The 19,942-nt window shown below is 39.1% G+C and overlaps 1 protein-coding gene across 4 annotated transcripts; it reads right to left on the reverse strand.

Moving 5' to 3' along the window:
- Positions 1-4,542: 4,542 nt before the first annotated feature.
- On the reverse strand, positions 4,543-19,678 carry ccdc9 (coiled-coil domain containing 9). 4 transcript variants are annotated; one of them, XM_047820436.1, is made up of 16 exons: positions 19,522-19,678; positions 19,003-19,066; positions 18,621-18,725; positions 17,307-17,456; positions 13,758-14,210; positions 13,255-13,338; positions 12,998-13,162; positions 12,684-12,865; positions 12,442-12,500; positions 12,208-12,252; positions 11,706-11,829; positions 9,977-10,088; positions 9,331-9,874; positions 8,937-9,050; positions 8,729-8,827; positions 4,543-6,013 (listed from the first exon to the last, which is right to left on the reverse strand). In XM_047820436.1, the coding sequence occupies exons 2-16, from the start codon at positions 19,003-19,005 to the stop codon at positions 6,009-6,011; spliced, it is 2,244 nt and encodes a 747-aa protein (XP_047676392.1). In that variant the 5' UTR covers positions 19,006-19,066; positions 19,522-19,678; the 3' UTR covers positions 4,543-6,008. The 4 variants fall into 4 exon arrangements, with proteins under 4 accessions (XP_047676392.1, XP_047676393.1, XP_047676391.1 ...); XM_047820437.1 differs by having other exon boundaries at positions 8,937-9,047; positions 12,208-12,255; XM_047820435.1 differs by having other exon boundaries at positions 12,208-12,255.
- Between the last annotated feature and the right edge of the window lie 264 nt (positions 19,679-19,942).

The following is a 19,942-nucleotide window of genomic DNA, read 5'->3' on the forward strand; positions in this document are numbered from 1 at the left end:
TGGAGTCAGCAGTCTATAAATAAGTCTATGTATATCCCTGACACAGGGATTAATTATAAACCAGACATTATTAAAGTTCTTATAGCTTAAGTGTCTAGCACAACCCAATCAGTCTAGCAGAATCAATCACTTTGTCAACAGAAAAGTATACGGTAACATTCATTCATTTTCTACCGCTTATCCGAACTACTCGGGTCACGGGGAGCCTGTGCCTATCTCAGGCGTCATCGGGCATCAGGGCAGGATACACCCTGGACAGAGTGCCAACCCATCGCAGGGCACACACACTCTCATTCACTCACACAATCACACACTACGGACAATTTTCCAGAGATTCCAATCAACCTACCATGCATGTCTTTGGACCAGGGAGGAAACCGGAGTACCCGGAGGAAACCCCCGAGGCACGGGGAGAACATGCAAACTCCACACACACAAGGCGGAGGCGGGAATCAAACCCCCAACCCTGGAGGTGTGAGGCAACCGTGCTAACCACTAAGCCACCGTGCCCCCCTTAAATGGTAACAGAAAATACCAAATATGGCTGTTAGAGGGTTTGGACTTGTGTTTTAACTGAACATCTTAAAGTCTAACATTTTAGAATCAAAAATCAATAAACCAGGAAACACCAAAATATGGGCAAGCCTAGCCGTGGGTTGCTTGCATCAGATGTTAACAAATCTAATTGGAAATTAAATTGCCGGAAGGAATTTATTAACAATGCAGTTTTTCCATGTGTGTCCAAGAAGTTCATTTATCTAACCAACAATCCCCCACCACCACCACCACCGAGCCAGAATGTTAGGAAACAATCCAGTAAGCAGCCATCACTTTCGCTAAGAAAAATAGACAACCTGAGATTCATGGATTACATTGAACTTTTTATTTCTGTATCCTAACAGTGGATTTGTACCGTCTTTGTATGTGTTAAAAAAAGGGTTTTTTTTCTTCCCAGCTGGAGTGTACTCCTTCATACCTACCCAGCCCTGTGTACAGTCTTTCTGAAAAGTGTCCCACAGACAAGGAAGTAAGGAACTTGGACAGTTTGCACAAGAAGAAATTTGTCTTGGCATCTTGCAGGGCACTTGAATAATTGAATGTGAGAATAGGCACAGTGTGTACACAGATTGCCCTGCGCTCCCGTGGGCCAAGCAGTCCACCACCACCTTAAAACCCAAAGTGACAGATGCTCTGAAAATAAGAGGCTGTGTGACAAAAGAGGACAAAGCTGTGAGTGTGTATCTGGTAAAGGCAGAGGTGACCTCCTCAAAGTGTCAGTTAAATATAAGAGCAACAGTACGCCTGTGGTATGCAATTCTCTAATCCAGTGCAGAAGTGGAAGCTTTCCCAAAGCTCTTTCAAAATGATAAATACACACAGACCAAGGACCCACAGTCCTGTTTCTTTTTTATTCAATGCATTTAGAGCTGAAAATCTATACACTATGAAGTTTATATATGAAATATAGACTTTGATATTGCTTTAATTCAGCACTTGTTAAACTAGCAATTAACCATCATCTTAAAGTACAAAATGTTAGTTCACATAATCATGAAATGAGTTATTGTTTCAAATTGCTTATGTTAAAACTCTGTGTCAAGTGTTAAATTTATCAGTAAATATATAAACTAATGCACATACACATACATCGGATAATAGATGTAAAATTTATATCTGAATGAGCAGGATAAATATTGCTTCTGGCAGAAAATCTGTAAGACCGCATTAATGCATTAGCTGCAATAAACATTTCAAGCAATTTACATTTCCATGATTTGTATTCCAAAGTATTCTTACTCTTAAATGCTGAACATGTTCTCCACAACACATTTACATGATGTGTTTCTAAAAGCATCTAAACCATTATTTCCTGAAATAAAACTGATTCTAAGTAGTTAATAGGAAAAGTATTTCACTCATATACTGATGTAATATATCGTTATATATCAATGGTTGGTGTTTTAGAGTCCCACTAAAGAGTGACTAGAGTAGTCTTCAGAGCCAGCCATGGTATTTATATATTTATCCATCCATCTTCTGTACCATTTATCCGGTCACAGGGTGCCTGGAGTCTATCATAGGAAACTCTGGCCACAAGACTTAGAACACCCTGGATGGGGTTCCAACCCATCACAGTGCACACATAATATGAACGATTTCGAGATCAGCCTACAACGCAGGCCTTTGGACTCTAATGAAATCCAGAGTTTTCAGAGAAAACCCCAGTGGCCCAGGAAAACCATGCAAACTCCACACATAGGAGAAATCAAACCTAGCACTCCAAAGGAGCAAGGAAAATGTGCAAACTACAAAGCCATATATATTTATTTATTTGTTTATTCTAAAGTATAATTCTAGAATGAACTCAGAAAATATAGGAAGTGTTAAAAAACAGTCTTTATTTTACTTTAAACCATGACTAAACATGTTTATGGTAATGAGAGTATGCATGTATAAGTGAACAGAAATATCCAAGTATAAGTATACTGTAAGTATACTGTTCCCACTTTATTTTATATTTTCACTCTGTCCCATAATACCAAGTACACAGCAGAAATATATTTTAAAGGTAATGTAGGCTAGAACTGTGGTGAACATACTGTACTTACTGTACTTGTGAATTAAATGTAGTAAATACTAATTCCCCCTGGTTAAAGGGGAAATGCTACTGCCTCACAGCACCAGCAATCTTGGCTTGATCCTGAGCTTAGATGTGAAAGCATGTGTGAATATGTGCGTAGGCTCCAGATCCATTGAGATCCTGAGCAGGATCAAGATTTTACTGAAGATTAATATGTGAAAAAAATAATTAAAATGTAAACAAGTTCATTAGCTAGTTGATCAACTGATTATTTTATTCATTACAGGCTGGCATAGCATCAGCAGCACGTTAGACAGCCAGAGGACAGACAAAAAGGGCATGATATGGAAAGCAGACATTGAGACATCAGGTGTAGGAGTGATTATAGAAGCAAAGCGAATAAGAAGAAAAACGTCACAGCCTTATGTACACACAAGATAACACTCCTGTAGATAAATCAGTTCAAAACTTTTCCCAGAAACCAAACATAATCACCTGTTTGTCAGCATTTATTTGTGCAAATCATGATGTTCAAAACGTTATTTGGATCATCAGTGTCATGATCCTTTCTCCATTTACCTATCACTATTATATCGGCTAGTTGTTCATTATAAAGTCCAGTGCTATTATGTTTACTTACAATACATGAATATGTCATTCTTACCAGGACTGTGCAAGGATCAGAACTCAAGACAAACAAACAAGGAAATAAATAAGATTAAGAATTAAGATTAAATGCATAGATTTGTTCCTATATATATATATATATATATATATATATATATATATATATATATATATATATATATATATATATATATATTGGTTACATGACCTTATTGCCAGGTTGAACAATAAGAACAACGGAACTTGATGATAGAACCTTGCAGAAAAAGTTTGCAGTGATTTTCAGTCACAGTTCAAACGTCTGTCTTAAAGACTGAACGGCCGAAAAATTCAGGGAATCTCTTGGATGCAGTGACAGAAATGTCCTGCGTGTTCTGTGCTGTTCTTCATTGTTGTTATTTCCCAGCAGGTGTTTGATTTCCTCCACAATCCAGGCTGTTGTTAAGCTTGACCACATCAGTGGAGTTGGAAGTGTCAGGGGTCCAGAAGAAAACGTAGTAAATCGCTAAGAAGAAGGCAGCGATGGAAACGCAGAGAAAATAAGCGATGCCCATTGCAACCTTAACCCAAACCCTGGTGCTTGACTTGGCCTGATTTATCCACGGATCAGCCGGATAACTCGGTCTCCTGGATGCGTTCACGCTTAGCCTTCCTCCTGCGCCTTTTTTGCCTCCCCTCATTGTGTTATGACGGATAAAACCTTTGCTGGATATTGTGACGAGATCTCAGAACAGTTCAGCTGGGACAGCTTGCACACAAGTCTCCGTACTCGGTATGGGACAGTTGAGCTCCAGCTCTTTACACCACAAGCATCACTCAAGTGCGCGTCCTCGCAGTGAAAAAAAAAACACGCGCACTGCATCCCGTTTTGTGGGCGGGGCTTGAGGAGGTGATTGTGGTACAAACCAGGGGTTTAGAATTCAGAAAGGATTCATGGTTTTCGGTAAAAGCTCAACCTTCCAACATGTTAAGTGTTTAGCGGAGCAATGCTGGGGCTCATTTGTTAGCTGGTGGTGTGTTTTCCTTATTGCTCTGAGAAGCAAGTTATGTGCCACACTGGCTTAACAATATTGACAATATTACAGCAGAATAAAAATGTTTATAAGCCAAATCTTATATTATATTATATATATATATATAATAAACAAAGAAATAAAAGCTAGTTGTGAATTGAAATCTCTGACCTTTGTCTTTGACTTTATAATTCTGACTGTCTTTCCCTCGGTTTTATTTTTGACACTCAAATTTGACATACAATTTCGAGTTCTTATTACACAATTTTGACCTGATTTCTCACAATCACGAGTTTAAAATCTCACGATTTAGACATCCACTTGACGCAGTACCTGAAATGTTTATTACATGCCAAAAATAATTTAATAAAGTAAATGTTCATTACAGAGGATTATGATCATACAGTCCTACTGCCTGATGACACGCACAAACACTCTGACCAAGAATTACATCTAAAATAATTTGTAGATCATTAATTTACAGCAGGACATTTAAGGCAAAGATATACATTTATTTTAGAAGAAAATTCAACGTAAATAACAATGCATCATTCACATATTAAAATAAAAACGCATAAGCATCAATTCAAACTTAATAAGTGACTGAAATATAGTGTTTCACTGCGGGACGAATCCTACAAACACTAGCACATGTGCACTGCTGAAACACCAACAGAGGCAAACCTAAATCTAATTATAAAGTAAACATGATCTGATCGATGTAATACAATCACAATTCATGATTTTTGCTGCTCCATGAGCACTTTTGTGTATTTGGGTTTTAAAAACAAGGTTTCTCAAAGCAAACAATGAAAGATGATGCACAAAGCATTGGAATGTACACCATTTTTAAAAGTTATTACAATCCAGATACTTCCACTAAATTTACTAATCGGTAGAAACCTGTGCTACTAAAACTAAATCTCAATAAACCAAACTGCCTGCATTTAAAGAAAATCAAGAAAAAAAATCATTGACAAAAGAAAATGGAGAGCATAAAAGCAAAAAATATACATAAATATAAAAAAACAACATCAACCAAGATTAGTTCTAATGAAGTACACATTTTTTTTTGCCTCAAATGGTCATTATTTATCCAACAGACTCATCTACAAAACACCTTCTAAGAAGTATCTTTGGTCAGAATGCAATACACATACAGATTGGGTATAAATTATAAAAGGAGAGATTTTGTAACGCCTTATTTTGCAGGTAAATTAAAATCTTAGACATGAATTTAAAAGAAAAATCCAGACTTTTACAAATAGCTTTGATAATTCTAATGCCTGTTTCCATTGTGTTTGCATAGGTATAATACACAAACTAAAGCATGCATTTGATTGGCTAACCCTTGAGGACCTAAAGCAGCAAGAAGCGAAAGTTTGCCTCCAAACTATTACTGACAAAATGCGTCTTGTGACTAGGATAAGATGTTACCAAATGTCACGTAAAACAAACAAAGTTACAGCTCTTAGGTTATACTTACTTTTTGCCTTGCATATAATGCTCTTCATTGAGTTTACAGTGATACACAAATGGTTTGTAGAGCCCCATAAACTGCAGTCCTAAATTTTGAAACACATAATAGAATAGTCTGCGTGCTGAAAGAACACAAAACCAAACGATGAGTTGCTTTGGAGGTTGGGATAAATCCTCATAGGGCTTGCCATCCTCCTGTTTTTCAGCCAGTGGATATCCATTACAGCAGATGTCTTCTTTACACCTCCTCTTACCTTTTTCCCCCTATCTTGCAAGATCACTAGTGCTGCACTTACTGCAGTTACTCTTTAGCCTGGAGACAGAAAACAAGAGCAAAGCACTGGCGTCATCGTAGTGCTTTAAGAAGCTCAAAAACTCCCACTTCACAGCTAAAAGCATATGTATTATTATTACTATTATTATTACAATAAATCAAATGAGTACCATAAAAACCTTGTATTTACTAATGGAGAGAGTGGGAAAGAGGTAAAGAAGTGAGTGCAGGCAGGTTGGAGTGGGTGGAGAAAGGTGTCAGGAGTTCTGTGTGATAGGAAAATATCAGCGAGAATCAAGGGAAAGGTGTACAGGACAGTGGTGAGTCCGGCCATGCTGTGTGGTTTAGAGACAGTGTCACTGAGGAAGAGACAGGAGTCAGAGCTAGATGTAGCCGAGCTGAAGATGTTTAGGTTCTCTTTGGGAGTGACAAGATTGGACAGGATTAGGAACGAGTACATCAGAGAGACAGCTCATGTTGGACGTTTGGGGTACAAAGTTAGGGAGGCCAGATTAAGATAGTTTGGACATGTTCAGAGGAGGGAGAGTGAGTATACAGTATTAGTAGGAGAATGTTGGACATGGAGCTGCCAGGCAGGAGGCAAAGAGGAAGGCCAAAGAGGAGGTATATGGATGTAATTAATGAGGATATGAAGCTAGTGGGTGCAAGTGTTGAGGATGCAGAAGATAGGGATAGGTGGAGAGAGATGATTCGCTGTGGTGATCCCTGAAGGGAAAAGCCGAAAGAAGAAGCTTCAATTTTGAAAAAGAGTGGACAGAAACTTTTAAATGTTACATATAGAACCATTTAGGAGGCTCAAAACCCTTAATTATCCCAACGCACACTTACAGAACCTTTAAAGATGCAGGTTTAATGAGTTTCGGATGAATGAATTTAGGAACACACTGTATTTTACAGTAGAGTTTAGACAGTTCTAAACATTTAAGAATGCAGTCTCTGTTCTATCCCCTAGAGGGATATCTGCTTGAAGTACAATAAATTATTTAACACATTTATTCCTTCACTCCAGAAGTGACTTGATAGCCAGTAACTCTTCGAATAAAAAAAACGCTAACACTGTGACTAAATAATTAGTGCATTAAGTGGCTCCAACATGTAAAATGCATCAAAAGACAATCGACGAGTTCTTCTGTTTTTTTGAGGTTTCCATTTCCACCCATCATCTTAGGAATCTGTTTCCACAGAAAGGCTTTTTAGCAATAATTAGAGGTTTACTGCAATTTCCTGCCTTCTCTAAACAGGCTTAATGTGTGTCAGTAATTGGATCTGGGGGAAATATAAGAATGTATTACACTGATCATTATGATGATACAATGCCAATAGGCTTCTTGACTATTGTTTCAAGGACGACAAAGAAAACCAACAAAACTGATTAGGTTTTTTAGTCTTTTGCAGATGTAAATGTGTCAGTGCACATGAAGTCTGATTTTATGTCAAAATGAAATAAAATAAACAAATAAACAAACAAACAAATAGATCTTTAATGCCATTCTGGACAGAAACAAATGGCACTGTGTATTCAGCATAGTGATATTCAGGTCATTTCTGGATAGGTTAGAAATGGTCATGACATACATAGGGTTTTGTATTTGGTTAATCCATCATGAGTCCGGTGAGAACGAAGGTTAATTGAAGTTTGGGTGGAAAAAAAATAAAATCAATCAAAACCAAAGTTTTATTGGAGAAAATCAATTATCTCTGAAACTGAAAACAGAAACTGTTGCAATTATATAGAGGTAGAAATATCCCTTGAACTGCATCCTAAACCTTTATCAATAAATATGAATATGAAAAAAGTTAGAAAGCAAAGAAAATAAAAATGGATTTTTTTTCATGTGCCAGTGCTTAACAGCATTGTATAAACATTCATAAATACTGTTTTTGTTGCAGTTTTTAATATGTTAGAAAATTCATAATTGTACATATTAAAATGCTACGATTTTCTTTTGGTTGTAATGTTTGTTCACATCATTGAATTAAAGTCCAGATGCCCTCTCAGTACACAAAGTGTAACAACTGGGAAACAAATTTGGCTTGAGCCATTCAAGATACAACTACTGGTGGATGTCTGGAGTGAAACGTAATTGTCTAAATACATGCTGCCTGACAACCAAGCAGCTCTGGTGCAGCAACCAATTCAGCCATCGTTTATCCTATCATATGTTAATGACACCATTCAATCAAATGAGATGCAGCAGGATAGGAGTTACAAGATCAGATCTAATTGCCATCTTTCAAATGACCAGAAATCACAGATCATTCGTTTAAGCAGATGAAGAAATGTAATTTAAAAAAAAAGCTTGCGCAAGCAGATGTGCATGACGTGCCCATATGCAATCCAGCAGAGAACAAAAGCAGTGCAATGGACAAAATGAGGTCCAGGAAGCAGTGAATGGAGATGTTAGTACAGCTCTTGTGGTGACTGACAGCCAGTGTGAACCTGTAGACAAGAACACAGAGTCCCAGAGCAGAAGAGGAGGGTCACAGCCAGAGGAGCAGAAGGGGTAGATTCTCATGCGTCATTACAGAGACAAACATAGCAGCAGATGCCATCTCACAAAGACAGATGGACAGAGGGATAGACAGAGAGGTGAGTGAAGGGACAGGTTTTGACAGAAGGGGCCAAAGAAAGAGTGAGACAGGGCAGAGTGTTGGCACATGCTCAGATGTCAGCTTAAGTAAGGGAGTTCTTGCGAAAAACCACTGTTTCAAAGTCTGTAATAAGAACGGCACCTGAGCATGGCTGATCCGTGGACTCGGCTGGAGCTGTATTTTCACATCTAGATTCACTCAAATCCAGCTGTACAGTCACCTCAGTGTCTTCACGCTCCTCTGATGGAATAAATTACAATGGCTTAGTTTAAAAAATAAATAAATAAACAAACTTACTTTCCAGTGCTCACTGAGAGCAATTTAAGAAACTGTTTTTCTATTTACTTACCCTTCTGTGTAGTTGAATTCTCTGCAGGCTCTGTGGGCTTATTGCTGCTAGATGTTAAATCAGACTGGTGTGATGATGATTCTTCAAGGAGTGCAGGAGCAGCTAAATCTGCTTCTAAAATAAAATAATATGAATGTATTACACATGCATGTTATGAAATGTCATTCGATAACGGTCTGATTGGTCCTAAAAATTCTGTCAGGCAGTAGCCCTGCCGGTCATGTATTCAATACTAACTCAAAAGTTTCAATGAGATTTTTCTTAAAATGTGACAAAATCATTCCCATGATGTATGGGGTTTTAATATTTTTGACATTAAGGTCAAGAACATTTATAGGGACTTTGTCAATAGCTATTTTCTGCTAACACACAAACTGCAGTAACCTGTTCATACCAGTCAGGGTGTCATGCTGTTTGTCAGACTGCTGGGGTGGATTCTTGGCTGCATCGCTGGGCTCCTCCTCCTCTTTCTCCTCCTCTTCCTCCTCCTCTTCCTCCTCCTCTTCCTCCTCCTCTTGGCTCTTGTTCTGAGCTGGACTGCTTTCATTACTGCTGGGCCTCAAGGGACTCTCACCCAAGCTGCTTTTGGGGGAAAGCATCTCCATCTCCTCTCCCCAATCTGATACAGGCTGGTGGCCTTCCAGAGGGGAAAAGGGGCTGACAGGCTTTGTGCCCTCTGGAGTAGCGAGAGACTCCTGTGGGGAAGAAGGGATGTGCACTTTTGGTCTGGGTGTCCTCTGTTCCTTAGGACTGGGACTAGATGCAGCAGGGGAGCTAGAGCTCTTCTCTAAGAGTTTAGATTCTTTCAGAGAAACTCCTTTTTTATCCTCAGATTCTTCAGCTTCCTCATCTTCAACTTCATCTCCATCACTGGCATCCTCCCACTCGTCGTCTTCATCTTCAGCCACTGATTTCTCCGGCGCAACTGCAATCTGCTTCTACAGGAAAATTAACAGTAATTTATTTAATACTCCAACATCACCTACATCTTATAGGGATGAAGTAATGAAACAAGCCCTTGGAAGAGAAAAAAATCTCACCTTTTTTGCTGGAGCTTTGGGTTTATCCTCTTCTTTTGTCTTCTCCTTTTCCTGTTCCTCCTTTTTCCCTTTTTCCTCCTCTTTTTCTGCTTCCCATCGGTTATCATGCATGCTAGTCAAGAAATGGTAAATTGGAAAAGAAATAAGAAGTTGTTTACCAATAGGTTCAGTGCACTGTAGGGCTGCACGATTTAGGGAAAATGTCATATTGCGATTATTGAGGTCAATATTGCGATAGCGATATAATAAACAAATGGTATTATGAGGCAACTTGCTTGGTTCTCAAGGAAAATGCACACACAGATTACTGATAATGCTGAAATTTGTATTTCTAAACTCAAACTAGCAACAAACAAATGCAAAACGTTTTCAAATTAAAATATAAAATAACATTAATGCTGATTGATGAAAAGCCTAAGATCAAAACTGTAGGTGTACAGTATATATAAAGTAAATTTCCAACTTAATGCAAGTTATACATGGTATTGCACACACCATTATTGATAATATTTGGAGCAATATTACATGTAATTATTAAACTAGATTCCCTTACATATACCTTTGCTTTTAAGCCTAATTATTAATTTTGATTATGATGTGATTGTGACAGGGAAAGAGGTTTCAGGTTGGGGGTAAAGAGTTTTTCTGTCACCACTTTTGAATAAGAAACAATATCACGGCTATAAAACTTGTCAAAACTCAGCGAATCACAAAAGTATCAGTGAGAAGTTGAGAACACTCGTTTAAACAGTGCATACACTCGAACTTGACTGCACATCACATTTTTTACTTTACTGATACTGCTTTTAATCGTAATGTAAAGACCGGTCATCGGGACATAAGCTGTCGTGTACAATAAAAGCGCCTACGCAGCGAAAGGAAACACCATTTAACCTAAAAAGCCGCCTAGACGGTGGACTTGTGCTCAGGTTTTTTTTTTGAGCGGCGTGGACGAATTTTTTCTACACACACACTATTTTATTTCTTGATAACAGACCGCTGCTAACTATAACACACCGTTGCCATGAAAAACAGAGCGTTGCCATGGACACACAGGGTTCTAACCGTAGAGACGGAGCGCACTATTTTCTTTAGCGGAAGCAATACAATTGTTCAGCAGTTTCGTGTTGCAGCCACAGGTGTATGAGACCTGTAACGAGCAACAGCGCGAAGCCGCGAACTCGTTCTGAATATTTTAGAAGCGTAACAGCTGATGAAAAAAGCAGAGACAATTGTAGATGAAAATGAAGAGAGATTTTATCTTAGTTTTTATTTTATACAAAACATTTTCATCTCGTCTTTTTTCGTAAACAAATATGCATGTTAATTTAGTCTTAGTCAGCGTTTTTGGACAGTGATGCAGTCTTGTCATTATCTCATCTTAGTCATAAAAAAAAGGTTGTTGAACATATTTCGTCTCGTCTCATCTGACGAAATTAACACTACATTTAACAGAGGTAGCATTTTTTCTGGCCACCAGTTCAGCATTTTGCGTCATATAATCGCACAGGCTTGATATCGCGATTGCGATATGATGAATCGTGCAGCACAAGTGCACTGTACATTAAATGTGTTCAGATTGTCAAAATAATGCTTTAAACAGAGCTTAGGGCAGGGAACATGTACAACAAAAGTAATTTATAAACACAATCAGAAGCAATCAACAGTCAAAAGTCATCATACATTTAGAGTGATTGATTGCTCTCATCAGTGAAAAGAATGCTTCTACCTGTAACTCTTTCCTTGACCTCGTCCTTTCCCTCTTCCTCTACCTCCATGGCCCGCTTCTCTGGGTTTGCCCTGCCCTAAGAAATCTCCAAAAGTGGGTGTCTTGGGAGGTTTTCTGTTATCATCTGCAAGAAGAGCGAGTTAAGTAATCTGATGGAAAAGATGACAGGCTGATCTTGAAAGCAAATGCACAGCAAACAAGCAGAGAAGGGTACAGACGAGCTCTAAGTAATAGATGTCCCTCTAGTCATCATGATATCCCCCCCACGTTGTTGAAGATTAATAAGGAGGAAAAAACATGCAAATGTGGCCTTGACTTGACATGGAGCTAATATGTGACATGATATAGCAAAGTAATTAGCATTAAACAGTGCATATGACAAAGGATGCAAGCTGCTTTAATAGTCACTTGAAAAGCTTAGCTATAGCCAAAAATCCTATATGATTATAAACAAAAATGAGCCACACGCCATACACAGACATGTCCCATGCCACAAGCTGACCTGTAACCCCACTGCGTTGTGGTGTACGGGCATTACGCCCCCTATCTGCTGAGAGAGCACATCACAAAACATCACTAAACACCGACAAGGAAGAGGGGAAGAGTATTGTCTAAGTGACATACTTTTTCTGTTTTGACAGTTTGCTTTGCACTTGAAATGTTAGCAGAGTGGGTTTGTGTGTGTGTGTGTGTGTGTGTGTGTGTGTGAGAGAGAGAGAGAAAGTGAGAGACTTGCCTCTCTTGCTGCATGGTTCTGGCATGCCCTCTCCAGCCACAGCTGGGTCTTCTGTAAACCTGTGAAGGCAATGTGGGGTCAATTATTTTGCCAGTATCTTCTTGTGAACATTCTATTGCTTTTGTTCCCTAATGTATAACTAATAATCGTGTATTCAAGGAATTGTAAAAACATATTAAATGAAATAAAATGAAAATGACACACAGATGCACAATATACAGCTGTGTTTTTATGACTCTTACATCGTGTCGGTTTTCTGGGCATCCCACTCTCGTCTCCATTGACCAGTGGCATTACGATGACGAGCCAACCTTTCTTCATCTATCTCAGCACGCTCCTTTTTCCAGCGCAGATACTCAGCCCGTTCTCTGCCGGTCATCGACAAAGTCATATCCACTGAGCCTTTCCCTCCAGGCCTCCGAATCTTTCAGAAAGATACAGAAAATGTGAAAAAGAGACAAAGCAAAAGATAGAGCCAGTGATTATTTAATGTTCTGAGTCCCCCCAGACAACACTATCTATCATTTTATAATGTAAATGCAACAACCATCCTAACCGTCCATTCTTTCTCTGCCTCAGCTCCAGTCTTAACATTTTCAAAATCTAATCCACCCCAGTTGCGGACGTGTCTGCGGCTTCCCTCTTTGCGATCCGTGTCAGGGATTGGTCCACTGCGCCGTGGATCATCAAGAAAGTTCCTGATGGGCTTTTCTCCATCGGCCTTAATGAATAGATTCAAATATTGAACAACGAGTCATGTCAATATTTCACCGATAAGCAGAGTAGCAGATATAAAGGCTTTGAGCTACACACCCTTTGACCTCTCTCATACTCTGCAATCTTCTCCATCTCCTCGTTCATCTTCTCAATGTTCTGCCTTCTTTTCTCTTCCCACTCCTGAGTAAAGGCAAATGCACCATATATAGCTGACATTTTATAAGATCGATGTATTGTTTTTACTGGTTAAAAATAGGCCACACAGTGTTTGAAAAACAGTTATTTGATTTTTAATGCTATGTCAGCAACAAGGCTATTTCACTGTATAACCTACAAAACTATGTAATGCGAAGATAAATAAATATGATATTGAAGCTTAATTCCATTAAACATGTCTCTGAATGAAACCATTGTGCGATAGGGTCAAAGGCACTGTATGTTTGCTAGTCGGAGATCTGACAGGGAAGACATAATGGACATAATGCTTCATCTATCAGTAGAAACCCAAGTGCAAATGATCCAGCTGGCACCTAGTGAACACAACAACATGTTTGTGTCTAGACTTGCATTTAAAGGTGTTTGTCATAAAAGAAATTCACCTTTGATTTTCTGTCTCCCCCTGCGCCAACCTGCTGCATGTTTCCTCTTCCCCCTCTTCCTCCCCGTCGTCCTCGGAAGCGTTCATTGTGTAAAGGGCCCTCTCCTCCTCCTTCACCTTCTCGTGGTTCCCGTGGTTCCCATGGTTCTCGTGGTTCCCATGGCTCTCGTTGTTCACGTGGTTCTCGTTGTTCACGTGGTTCTCGTTGTTCTCTCGGTTCTCGTTGTTCTCTCGGTTCTCGTTGTTCTCTCGGTTCTCGTTGTTCTCTCGGTTCTCGTTGTTCTCTCGGTTCTCGTTGTTCTCTCCTCTCAGGGCGGTGACCACCCCCACGCTGCCCACCTCTGCTCAGCCGCCCAGAACCTGCTCTAGGTTGGGGCCGGCCAGCAAACCCGTCTTCTGTTTCACGGTCAGCGTGTTGTTGTGCTAACTGCCTATCGTTCACCACTCGACTTTCCTGGAAATGTCAGGAAAGATCAGAATCAGACCTTCAGCTTATAATTCACTTATAACCACATGGCATAAGCAAGACCGTCTGCTCTTACATGCAAATTCCTGTACACCTTATTTTCTTGAAATACTGGTACTGAAAACTTGATACAGTAAAATTTGTCATGATGAAGGTTTATAGCTCCAAGACCAACGAGCTCCAAAAAATTGCATACTCTCTCATAAAATTGACTCTCAAAATAGGGAATTAACTAATCTTTTCATCTGAATACTCCTTATACTGCATGACTCAAGCTACCCATGCTCACATGACAAACTCCATCATTTAAACACGGACAGCAGAATTGCACTTTACAAACCACAGAGTCTTGCACCAATAATTTTTAATTATTACTATCCATTAACGGGAAAGAAACATTGTTTTTCTTGTCTAATCACTGCAGGATATTCTGTGTTCTTATATGAAACATTAACCAGAAAACTGTGTCTCTGACTATTCTACTGGGGTCCCTTTTTTATTTATACCTACTATTTAGATTGTAACATCCCTTAAAAATGCTTTACATTACTTCTGGCATCTAATCCCTTTCTGTTATTTAAGTAGTAGATTTTCTTTTGGTAAGGTGCTTCTCAATTTCAAATGAATAAGCAACAAATGGATAAACAATTTTGTGCTGTTTTTGTGCAATTTTGTGCTGACAAAAAGAACCTAAATTCAACAAAGCAACATCATTTTCACTGACAGTCTTTTTGTTCAACAACTAGTGAACAGACAAGTGAATAACGAATAATATTTTCCATAGAAAGATTTGACTCCTAGATGCCTTATGTATCCTAGAAGTGGACAGGTTTTACACTTAAGGCAAGCTCCTGCCTGTCCAATTCCTCATCTACATTCATTAAGTTCCATCATATGTTACAGTCCATTCAGTGAGACGTCTGACCTTCACGGTACACAGTGGGAGTTCTAATCGCCATTGCACGGGCCATCTGTGTCCCAGATAACTCTACAGGCATTGATTAAAATGCACTACAATCTATCTCAGTGAACCCCAGGTGGGAAATTAAAACCTTCGAGAGCTGTGAGGAAAAGGTGCAGCGATTATGGTCTAAGGTCCAGAAGCATCAAGTCTTCTTTTTATTTACTTTACTTATTCAGCTGTAGGATGGTGAACTTAAAGTGGAATTTTGAACGTAGCAAATAAACAGAGTTCAATATGCTGTAAACATTAAAAGGCATAAAGAGAACGCTTAAATTACCTAATAAATAAAATTAAATAAATAAATATTCAAGTTGAAAATCTTTACTATATATACAGATGTTGCAATTTGTTTTGATAACTAAATGACGTGGCAATGGTTAAGGGAAACCAAAATCAACCCACTGACGGCTGGATTAAAAATCTCACCAGAAATCTAAGTAAAACTGAGATTACAGGCTGATCCAATATGCATGAATTTCATTACAACTCAATGTAAGACAGTAGCATATACAGTATGTGCCTGTAGGCACTCCTGACAATGGCTGGGGATACTCCTGATGAGATGGCAGATTATGTCCTTGGGGGATTGCTTCCCAGACCAAGATCAGTGAGCTCCTGAACAATCTGTGGTGCTACTTCAGATACTCCATTACATATTGTTCCAGTGCTTCTTAACTGTATTCAAGTGTTGGGAATGTGAGGGATAGTGAATGACATGCCTCCATCATCCAGAAACTTTCTATACAGTCTGGCTTCATGAGGCCGGGCATTATGCACCAGGAGGAGGCAGGGTTCACTACACCTGTGTAAGGTCCAAAAATGGCTCTGACAAAGTATTTCATTGTGGTACCTAACAAAAGAATTGGTACCTTTGGCCAGCATTTTAAGGCTATTCCTCCCAAAACAATCACTGACCCACCACAAAACCTGTCATGCTGGATAATGTTGCAGGCAGTATTATGTACCTATGAACGCATTCCGTCCTCTGCAAATGATCCAAAATGCAGCTGCCCGGCTTGTTTTCAACCTGCCAAAGTTCTCGCATACCACCCCGCTGCTGCGATCCCTCCACTGGCTTCCGGTAGCTGCATGCATCAGATTCAAAACACTGATGCTGGCCTACAAAGCCAAAAATGGACCAGCTCCCTCTTACCTCAAAGCCCTCATCATTCCTCGCACTGCACCCCGCAACCTCCGATCTACCAGCACTGTTCGACTGGTTCCACCATCTCTCAGGGTAAGAGGCAAGTATACTACAAGACTCTTCTCTGTTCTGGCACCAAGGTGGTGGAATGAACTTCCCCTAGAGGTCCGGACAGCTGAGTCACTGCCTATTTTCAAGCGGCGGTTGAAGACCTGCTTATTCAGGAAACACTTCAACTAGAACTTCTTTCCTTATCTTTTGCATTTAAAAAAAAACAACAACAAAAAAAAAAAACAAAAAAAATACAACAACAAAAAAAAAAAACTTTGACACTTTTTCATTGTAACTTTGAACAAATGTTTTAAACTCATAGTATCTTAAGTGTGTAAAATAGTGAACCACCATTAATGTATTCAGTGTTAGAGATTTAAGCACTTATGTACGTCGCCGTCGCTCTGGATAAGGGCGTCTGCCAAATGCTGTAAATGTAAATGTAAATGTAAATGTTCCCCACAGCATCTACACACTTCTTTGTCAAAAGTGCTCAGTGTGTCTCTGCTTATTTATGAAGAGTACAGGGCGACAATGGCAGACTTGCCAATTCTGGTGTTCTCTGGCAAATGCCAATCAAGCAACACTGTGTTGGGTTGTGCACACAGGTCCCACTAGAGGATGTTGGCTCCTTATGCCATCTTCATAGAGTCTGTTTCTAAAAGTTTGGCCAGGAACATGCATGCCAGTACCCTGCTGTAGGTCATTTTGTAGAACACTGGAAGTATTCCTCCTCATACAAAAGAACAGATACCAGATTTTCAAAACACCCATGCCCAGGAACACTAGAACACAAGACTAACCATTATATTGGATTATAAAAACCACTAAAACTTTTGTCAATTCCTTGACAAACCAAACTTCAACATACACCATGATGACTTGCACCAAACTGACACTGACACTTTGACACCAATGGTCTTACCCCGCTGGGTTTAAACAGGTCCACTGTCACAGTGAAGTTCTCCTTTTCAATCTTCCGCCGGTCTGAATCATGCTCAAGAGTGCGGGGCTTGCGGTGTGTTGTCACAGCAATGCCCTCCTGCTCTGCCTTCTTTTTGTCCTCTTCTATTTCCTGATGTAGGGGAAACAAGTGCACAGGTTAAATTCACTAAGAGACTTATTATTCCATAAAAAAGAAACACTTTGGGGCAAATCAGAAAATATTTTCCTTTTACTTTACTACATGAATACCATACAAAAAAAAACACCAAGAAAAAAAATGGTGATGCTTACCGATTGTTTTGCATCTAATACAGAGAAGCTAATACAAAACAAAATATCACCTAGTAGCAGCTAACAAGCTGGCTATTGAATCACTGGCACTTTCAGTAAAGATTTTTTAGAGGCTACGGAAAGTGCATTTGTTGAAATCTCCCACTGAGAATGACTAAGAAAAACCCCTAATGAGAATGTTTTTTACACAATTATAGGCACCTCTAGACACTCTTATGAACAAATTTACTTTCAAATTTGAGTATTTTCAAACATGGTCATGACTACTTGTTCCACCAATATTTTGAGGTGACAAAGAGAGCAAATTACCTTCCCATCATTAGTATAAGGAAGGCTTAAGAATACACAAAAGCAATGAGACAAAGATTTGCTGACTATCATAAAACAAATGGAAATGGCTATTAATAAATAACTAGGCACCTGAACATTTACTGTTAGGGGATTAAAGACACTTAACACTCAACTATCTAACAATTAGAGCTGTAATGAACCTGCCTGTAAGAAGAAACAAATGTATTTTGCCCTCATCAGCAGTTAAGAGAATCAAATATTTCTCCAACGGTCATAAAATCTACAAATAGATGCCACTTCTGTATGCCAACAGAAAGCATTTTCCTTTATTTAACCACAAATACATGCTCCTGGAGTTTGCTATATGCTGCTGAAACTTTCACTGGAGCCAGTGAGATGAGAGCGTTTGGCAACAAACCCTCAAGACTGTTTTGACTTGAAAATAATTCTGGGCATTACGGACTCCATGTCCAAGTACAGAATTAAGCTTTAGACCTACTCAACACAGTCTCCTCTACATAAGAGAGGATCATGGATATACTAGTTTACACTAAACTATAAACTAAACAGCAGCTTAGCGGTCTTCACCAAGTGTACAAATCATTCTGGAGCTGAGGGAAGTTCTAAATGACATGGCAACGTTTTCTTTTTTCCTCATAAAATTTTACAACCAACAAAACCCACGCCTGACAGACAGTGTGCCATCTAATACCTGATGTCTTTTCATTAGAGCCTCATTTTTCTTCCGCAAAGCTTCAATACGCCGGTCCAGCTCTGCATCTTTCTCCTCCTTCGTCTTCAGATCCAACACAGCAGACTAAACACAGAGTGAATTTTCATTTACAAACATGTTCAACGGTTCAGTTCATGGAATCCTGATATAATATGACTAATCTAATCTTTAAAGCGCTGGCTTTAGTTGCACAGTAGTCTCTGATTTTTTGGGTCAAAATACATTTCAGCCCGTTTGTACACATCTTTGTACAAGATATGTTTGTTTGCACATATCTCTGTACAAACACCAACGCGTTTTTTTTTTTTTGTAACTAATTCGCTGGCCATGTTCACTTCACTTTAGTATGTTAGAAACTTACCATGGCTGGAAGCCTGTCCTTCACACACACAACCTCTCAGGGAAGAAGTAAATAATCGAACAATCTAGAAAACACACACACACACACACACACACACACACACACACACACACAATGTTCACACTATGCTACAACTTCATTTCAACCCAATACTACACATTAAAATCTACTACACATTAAACATTCTGAGTAAATAAACTAGAAAAAGGCCTATTGTAGAGAAACGCTGCTTTTTCCCCTCATTTTTATACAAAACTGCCAAAAATAAACTGCTAAAGTTAATGATAAGCTATTCTGAATAGGTTTATGCTACAAAAAAAGGACCAAGCGTCCACGTTAGAGAACACAACCGAATGCAGAGCCCCTTAAAGTCTTTCCTAATCAGTTACACAGCGAGTTTAACACCGACGAGCGAACTGACACCAGTGTTAGCATAGAGGCTAATTAGCAAAGACCCGAAGTAGCAAACGGAGCCGCTAACAATAATCAAAATCAAAGTTTAAAATGTATCTCGCATACCGTTGTGTTATTTCACCCGAAATATAACAAACAGCCGCGAAAACGAGAACGCTTGTGTGTCGTGCTTCTACGGCAAGAGCAACTGTCAATAGTGTCCCATAACTACTTCCGGTAAGAGATGCATCTACTTCCTAACAACGAACCAAACCTCATACAGAGCAACTGGACATATCAAAATAAAAGCCCATTTGCGCGGGCTTTGAAATCGAGACTGAACCCGTTTTTCACGTGACTTTTTTATTCATTTAATTTAATTTATTTATTTTACATATATACATTTCTATATATACGTTTTTAATATTTGATTGTGGATAGAAATATAGACCACAACTCCATTTAAAAATCTGGCAATGATAACCCCTAGATGTCAACTAGCATGAAAGTTTTGCATATACATCTCTATAGTGAACAGAGAAACTTA

This window comes from Tachysurus fulvidraco, chromosome 11 (genome assembly GCF_022655615.1).
Source record: "Tachysurus fulvidraco isolate hzauxx_2018 chromosome 11, HZAU_PFXX_2.0, whole genome shotgun sequence".
Taxonomy (NCBI): Eukaryota; Metazoa; Chordata; class Actinopteri; order Siluriformes; family Bagridae; genus Tachysurus; species Tachysurus fulvidraco.